Genomic DNA, 7,968 nt, shown 5'->3' on the forward strand with positions numbered 1-7,968 from the left:
ATAATTCCCTGCTGGCTGCCCATGCGCTACCTTCGCTGTTTACCGTCAATGCAGCTGCATGCTGTGTGTGTGCGCGCGCGCGCGTGTGTGTGTGTGTGTGTGTGAGGGATGCTGAGATTTTGGCGTCAGCGCGCGATACTCTTGAATCATCAGTTCACGCTTTTCATTTGAACAAAACAAGCGAAAAGCTTGTGCCCGCGAGGACGCTGCTGGGATCACGGGGCGACCCCCTCCATCACTTGGCTACAGAGAAACGACAATTCACGTAACACAACACCGGCAGGTTTTGTGTGTGTGTGGTGGAAGCCTGTCTGTCTGTCTGTCTGCCTGCCTCCACTGTCCCTGCTGCTGTCTTTTTGTGATGTCACGTCAAAGCAGTTACAATGCACCATCATCACTAACTCAAATAAACGGGATAAAGTACATGTACATGCAATTTTTCATGTCATTCACATACTGACTTTTATTTTTATTATTATTTACTCTAAAAGGAGTCTTGCAACATTAAACCTTAACAGCAAATGAATGCATAATTTAATGGGGCACTCTCTTGCTCTTCCACAAAGAGAGGGAACTCCTTAAAGGTCCACTATTTAATATTTACGAGGGTTTATTGGCAGAAATTGAAAGTATATATATAACTCATTTTGTTGTTTGTAGTCTTAGAATAAGCCTTTTAGATGTACTTTAGGTAAGGGCCCTGCTTTATGGAGGCCACCATCTCGCACCATTATGTCCGGCAGACTAATGGAGCTTTTCCATTACACAGTTCCCGCACTACTCAGCTCTCCTCCACTCGCTTTGGTATCAGGCACTTCGACCTGGAGAGCAGACTCTGTCTGACACAGTCACTGAACTAAAATACGTCTGAAACGGTTGTGATTGGGCCAACGATCGATAAGCCAGACTCGTTTTAGACATTTCCTTGGCTAAATGTCGGACGCCGTGCTCACGACGCTCTCTGACCAATCAGTGGCCGGCAGTCTGACGATGTCACATGCCGCTTTTCCACTACATGGTCCCAGCACGACTCGACTCTTCACAGCCAGTGCAACTCTATGTATACAACTCTACACATATATATATATATATATATATATATACACATATATATATATATATATACACATATATATACATATATACACATGTACATATGTACATATATATATACATATACACACATATATGTATACAAATCAAAAGTATTAAAAAAGGAGGAGTCGAGGCAGAGCCGTGCTAGAACTGTAGAGCTACATAAATGGGACAAAGCAGAGAGAGTGTAAGCGTCGAAGTGAAAGCTTTTACGACACAAAGGAAGACACAGCAGATCAGTGAAGCAGCCATCACACACTGCGCACACACCCAGTGTGTCACTGGCTACTCACCCTGTGATTGACAGCTCCAACCATCCAATAGAGCTCCAGCAGCTGACGTCACACAACCAAGGTAACGCCCTGTGACAGGAAACATACTCTATATACACTATACAGCACATACATCGGGTACTATGTCAGCTGTTTCCATCATAAAATAATTACTGCTATGAAACATGCTCACAGTGAGCAGGAGGAGACGGAGCGATGGGAACCCACCCACCACTCACGGTTGGCTCTTGGTAAATCATGGACTCGGACTAGATTGACTAAAAGCGAGTCTGTACGGCAACGTTGCCACAGCAAGTGTTTACAGCTGAAACTGAAGCCGTTTCCTAACTTTTAGAAAGCCCACTGGGGCATTAGAAGACTCATATACTCCGTCTGTGCAGTTGGATCTCTGTGGATATTAAGTGTGCAGTGATCTCCGACATGTTCAATCCAGCACGGGTCAGACACTGATGTGCATGTTCAAATCACTTTATCGCTCAAACAAATCCTTTTCATCACTCCACTCCGCAGGGCCTCCTTTCAAACACACACACTGTTAACGGTTTCTTTGGCTATAGGATTTTGGTCTTTGGGAGATAAGAGTTTGAGAGGTGTCTTTCACTATAATCCCCGTTTCAACCAGCTGTGACTGAGGAGTTTGTGTCACCATGGCAACCATTAACTGCAGAGCAGCTGTGGGCACCCATAAGCGATTCAGATTGACTGATCAGAGTAAATTGTTGTGTCTAACTTGAGAAAGTTGTGTGTGTGTGTGTGTGTGTGTATATATATATATGTATGTATATATATGTATATATATATATATATATATATATATATGTATATATATATGTGTATATGTACATATATATATATATATATATATATACATCACTTATTAAAAGGCACATACATAACATATTACAACATTTAAAGTGGAACTATGGTTTTCCAGACTGGAGGACCTGTCTCTGCTCCGTCAGCAATGACTCTATGTATCAGACTTCTCCACTTGTAAGTGATTTAATCAAAAAAGAGAGATGATTTTTCCACTATTACTCAAATAGATGCAGACAGACATGTGCATTGTATTTGCATATCCATTGAAGACTGCAGATTTGTAAGAAATCCAAATCCAAGGACTCAGAAGGTGGGGTTGCAGCTTCGCTTTGTGACATCATTTATTTTCCAGTTGTGTTAGATGGTGCAGAACTCCTTATACCTCCCTCAATTAACTTCCAATTTTCCCAACTGCCCCGTGTGGATCAGTCTCGATCTCTTCTCTGTGGCATAGGGCCCACAAAAGGAGGCGAGAGACTCCATATATACAGTAAATAACAATCTGACCTCATACTGTGGAAGTTAAGTATGAAGTCCATGTCCGTGTCATCTGTTTGACCAACTGTCAAGTATAGAACCGGGATAGATAGCGAACAATTGATTTCATTTTATATGACGACGAAACAGAGCAACACTCACTCAGGAACATTACAAAGCGACCTACAGTTGCAGTGAAACAACCGTAAAAACATTCTGCCAGAGCTCGCCAGCTTATCCATGCAGCCAGAACTAACTACCTTTGTCAAATGTGACAAAGGTGGTGATAGATTTCTCTGTGGGCTGACAAAACTAGTTTTTTTTTTTAAAGGAGAGAGAATTGTGTGTTACATCATTTACTGAGGTACAGTTTATTTGTTTCTATTGAGGTTTAACAGAGTAATAGATTAAAGGGAGGCAAAACATGCAGCACAGTTTCAGGGTGACATTATTGGTCGGGGACATCATTTGTATTTTGTTTGCATTTTGCAGTCTATTCTGCAACTGGGTTTATACTCTATGTAAATATTTGATATTATCAATGACAAACATTAACTACAGCTGTTAGTCGAATCATTCCTGCCACTTGCGTCGCTCGCCGTCAAATAGAACCGCCCATTTCCGAGTTATCTCCAGGTAGATTGCAGGTTTATTGGGCAGGTAGTCCAGGTACACAGTGTGGCTTGTTTTGGGAACTGCCGTTTCAATCTGAGTCCCTTCGTGCCACTCGTTAAAAGACGTTATGGATATAAAATCGGGCCTGGCCTCTAACGCAGCTCTCAGCGAGGTTTCATAGTATTTGCCGTTGATGCGGTTTCGAGTGTTTTGGAAGTTCCAGGGTCGGATGCTTGTGTCAATATACCCTGGGCCCACACTTGGGATGAAGAGCAGGTTGTTGTCGACACAGAAGGCTTTAAGGGAGTCCCAGTGTCGCTGCGTGGACCCATAGGAAAACTCATTGGTAGCAAAGTATGTGTAGATACCATCAAAACCTGCTGTCAGGATATCCCTCTTATGTTTCTCCTCTACTACGAGGGCGATAAAGATAGCATCGTATGCTGTGCCCCTGATGCCGTTACTCTCGGTGTGTTTCAGCAGTTTGGCCCACTGCTCGGAGTTCATCAGGTATGAGTCATACACATAGAAGAGTGGAAGGAGCTTGCCAGTGTTAGTGCGGTACCTGAAGAAAGCCGGGTGCTCTCCATACCTGAAAAGGAGAGTAATCACATACATAAAATAAAAAAAGTAAAGAGGAACGTGACAAGAATGAACCGACTTTGGCAAACACAGTTATTCATAAAAGCAATGACTCATGGTGGAATGAGTGTTTCCCTTAGAGAGTGTAAGATCATGAGCATCTAACAGAAACACAGCTCTACTCACTTCTCTAGGATGTACTTGACATTTGCGTACACACTGACTTCATCTCGCCCTTTGTATGGTTCAATGTGAAAGGCGACCTGTAAACACAGACACATAAAAACTGGAAGCATTTTTTCTTTTTCTTATAGAAAACGTTTTTCAGGGGTTCTGCACGTTTACATTTCTCAAAAACAAACGGTTATAATACCCAGTGGCATCTTCATACAGACCTTAATGTGGTATTTTTGTGCCACGTCCAGCAGCAAAGGCACAATGCTGTCTGTTGACTCACCGTTGTCATCGCTCATATTTGGAGGATACCACGAAAGAGCGATGACACCTGAGAATTAACACAGACCAAGAATGAAACGGAATCCCAAAAAAGGAATTCTGGTATTTGTCCATAAATTTAAATACTATTCACATTGTAAGTGTGCAGATGAAATCACTATACATAAGGTGTTATAATATATCATCCATTTATTTATTTATTTATTTAACAAAATAGCATCAATGAGTTATGCTACTAAACAAGAAATATTGTTTGAATATTAAGCTTCTATTAAGTGTTCCATCTGTATTTATTTCGAATGATTAAAAATAGATGAAAACAAATAAAAATAAACAATTTCAATAGATAGCCACTATTTAAGACCAATTATTTTACAGCTAAAACATCCTCCTCTGATTCTTTATATATTCTTTATATATAACAACTAGAGGCCAGGTTCACATCGGTGGCTTGCCGTGACCCAATCAATGCATCTCATAGCAAAGACACTGCATTTTATAATTAAGGTAATACAAATGCATTATTCAATGTGGATCAGTTTAAGTAGGCCACTTAAAAATGGTTGTGCTGAATCATCAACCAGCCCTTTTTGAATATCAGTGAAAACGTGGGAGGGAACTTTAGGCTGATCTATCTTACCGATAGCTGCCGTTCGTAGCTGATGCATATGAGCCTCTAAAATGGAGGGGTCCCTCGAACTGTATGGTCCCAGAGAGGGGTAAAAGTTGGACCCAAGGTCTTCGGGTGGGTTGTGCGTCTCTTGTGGATATCGCTTAGCCACCTCAGAGTCCCAGTGTGGGAGCTGTGGATGGTTCCAGTGGATGTATTTGCCATCAAATTTAGGGTTCCCATACCAGGTGTAGTAGAATGCATGTAGATAATAGTTGGGGGGAGGAAACTTCCTCAGTGAAGCCTCCAGCTCTTTGTCTTTGTCTGACTTGGTAGTGTCATTCATTTTAACCTGGTTGTGTTTTTTGTAGTCCTCTCTTGGGACATGATTATCATCTTTTCTGCCTGGAAACAGCTTGCTTCCTAAAGGGCTCCTGAATGAAGAGTCCTCTGGTGTGAGCACTGTCAAGACCACAGTTATGACAAGAACAAGCAACACCAAAGCTAATAACGTGATGCAAAACTTTCGCTTAAACCTTGCCATTCTTTTTAGTCTGTGCTTGAGGCTTTCCACAGTTCATTGTTGAGACGGCAGCAAGGGACTGTTGTTAGGAAGGATGCCATTGAAACTCAGGGAGTGGTTATTCAGCCTGCAGGGTAATAGAATAAAAAAAGAATACACATCAGTTAATTCATTACTGCCACAATTGATCAACTACATATGAGATCTATTAAATGTGAGTGAGCATAATTGTTTACTTAATCTATAAACATAAAGCTCATGGTGATGTCTTTACATGTTATATCTGACCAGCTGGCCGAATACCAGAAACCTGACATAGGGAGAGAAAGGCAGGGTTGACCCTGGTCAGGTCGCCAGTCCATCACAGGGACACATAGCGGCAATATCCCTAATCCCCAAATTTTAAGAGAAGAAAAACAAACAAAGAAAATGTAAAATAACAAGTCACTAATCAATCAATCAATCAATCAATCAGCTAATTTTGCAGGTGTGATTCAGTTTAGAACAAAGTAATGGAACTAATAGCTTTGCAAAACTTTGTTACAAACGAATACACTGTAAAACACACAGATAAAAATAAAGACACATATCTTTGTTATTTCTTGTGCCAGGTGTCTCAATAAACAAGGATGTTTATCATTTGTATTATACAGAACTAGAGGCACAGTAAAATAGTTACACTTGGGAGGTAATGTTAGGACATTTCCCGGATAAACAACAAATCATTGCTGCCCTAGAGTTCTGATCGCTATGTACAATGGTGGGTAAATATGCGCCAACAAATATTTGCCCGGAGGCCCCTATGAGGCTAATGTGGCCATGGAAAAGACAGAGCTACAACGTTGTGTTTAAATGACCACAGTCAGGTCCATGATACGGTTGTCAGTTACAGGAAGCTCACTTTGTTTTACCAAGCACAAAAGCTAACAACATTAGCTACTGCAGCTCTAACCGCATCAATGAACTTTGAACTTGTAAACAGAAGCAGGAGTTGTAACCTTTACACAAGGAGAGTCAAACACTTCGTTTTCAACACAGGGTCATTTTAAATATAAAAACAGGCCATTGAGTACCTTGGACGACTGGAGGTGAACGAGACACAACCGCAGTTTTTATAATTCACCATCGGTCACAACAACCCGCTCTTCTGGTGCAGTTGGATAACAATAAGATTTGTAAATACTGCCGGCTGTGACCCATCCATGTTGTATATAAGGAGGATATGACGCATTGCACTGCAGACAAGCCGAGAAGCCGGACGTGATCAAACTAAGAACCGCGCAAGCTCATCTACATCCGTTTTTCAAAATAAAGCTTTAGAAACCGGATGTAGATGAATAAGTAATTGTAACTTTTAAAATAAAAACCCACATTCCTTGAAATTATTGAAATCTGACATTGGACGTACTGCAATCACACGTTCCTCCATCATTTCTGGAAATGCCTGATTTGAGTTCAGCTTACAAACTAAGAATCACTTTAGATGATTTTCAATAAATGTTTCTCATTTTCCTCCATAGAGCACTGTTTAACTCATTTAGATTTTTAAGACATCTTCAAGGAATCTCCACATTCAGCTCAAAGAGCAGCATCGACCACACACACAGATGGGATCATACTTGATCTGTTTGCATCTCACAGGTTATGTTACATTTACAGGCTTCATTTGTGTGAACCGTCTCGTTCGGGCTGAAAGTTTATTTTTCTACCACTTACAGGCTCTATTATAATGAATTATGACAAAGAAATGTGCAGCTTCTCAACCTGATTTTAACCCTACTTTTTTACGTGCATAAAAATGTACGATGGGACAAAAGCAGCTCTCTAATTTTTAGTTTACATCCATTTTATTCAATTTATAGACTTTCAAACGCACTTGTACAAATTGCAAAACAGCTTTTGGTAACATCTTGTTGTTTCTTCTTCTTATTATTATTATTATTAATATAAGGAAATAAATCAAACGAATAAAAAAGTAGACAATGTGAAGAGAGATAACATAGAAATACAAGAAAATTAATTCACAGAGTGCAACATAAAATTAAGAATAAGAGAGAAAAGAAAGAGCCATCATCTGTTTTCCACAAAGAGTCAACTGCTTCTCATTTGCAGTAGAGTGAAGCTGAAGATCTAACCAGGCAAACTGCTAGTCAGCTCAAAAGTCAAATGAAGTAACACCAACATTTTATGTACTGGCATTAAAATGAAGAAACCACGTTCCGCTGATTTGAAATTTACATCACATTTGTTAATTTGCAGCGTAATGCTTTATTTGCACACCAGGTGGCGACACAATCACACAACCAAACTTCCTGGTCCTGGCATACACTTCCAATTCCACCGATTTTCATGTTCTGTGATGATGGGAAAGAGGCATGGCTGGTATTTTTCCACTATAAATCAATAGAATCATGTGGGGAAACTATCTCTGTGAGTTATTTCAAATAATAAATAGACCAAGTAAAATATCCACCAGCCCAGTTTGAGAAGCAGCACTA

At 40.4% G+C, this 7,968-nt stretch overlaps 1 protein-coding gene across 2 annotated transcripts; it reads right to left on the bottom strand.

The window, feature by feature from the left end:
* Nucleotides 1-3,204: 3,204 nt before the first annotated feature.
* manea (mannosidase, endo-alpha) lies at nt 3,205-6,702 on the bottom strand. Of its 2 annotated transcripts, XM_044048314.1 has the most exons (6): nt 6,544-6,702; nt 5,745-5,858; nt 4,978-5,597; nt 4,277-4,386; nt 4,068-4,144; nt 3,205-3,891 (listed from the first exon to the last, which is right to left on the bottom strand). In XM_044048314.1, exons 3-6 carry the CDS (start codon nt 5,489-5,491, stop codon nt 3,258-3,260), a joined length of 1,335 nt encoding a protein of 444 aa, XP_043904249.1. In that variant the 5' UTR covers nt 5,492-5,597; nt 5,745-5,858; nt 6,544-6,702; the 3' UTR covers nt 3,205-3,257. The 2 variants fall into 2 exon arrangements, with proteins under 2 accessions (XP_043904249.1, XP_043904250.1); XM_044048315.1 differs by lacking the exon at nt 5,745-5,858.
* Nucleotides 6,703-7,968: the final 1,266 nt, after the last annotated feature.

Source organism: Solea senegalensis, linkage group LG16 (genome assembly GCF_019176455.1).
Source record: "Solea senegalensis isolate Sse05_10M linkage group LG16, IFAPA_SoseM_1, whole genome shotgun sequence".
Taxonomy (NCBI): domain Eukaryota; kingdom Metazoa; phylum Chordata; class Actinopteri; order Pleuronectiformes; family Soleidae; genus Solea; species Solea senegalensis.

Excerpts from the sequence above, each read along its gene's own strand:
- manea (XM_044048315.1), bottom strand. The coding sequence starts at position 5,491 with ATGGCAAGGTTTAAGCGAAAGTTTTGCATCACGTTATTAGCTTTGGTG. Across the intron at positions 4,387-4,977 it reads GCTACGAACGGCAGCTATCG|GTGTCATCGCTCTTTCGTGG; the intron begins GTAAGATAGATC and ends GTTAATTCTCAG. Across the intron at positions 3,892-4,067 it reads GTCAAGTACATCCTAGAGAA|GTATGGAGAGCACCCGGCTT; the intron begins GTGAGTAGAGCT and ends TCTCCTTTTCAG.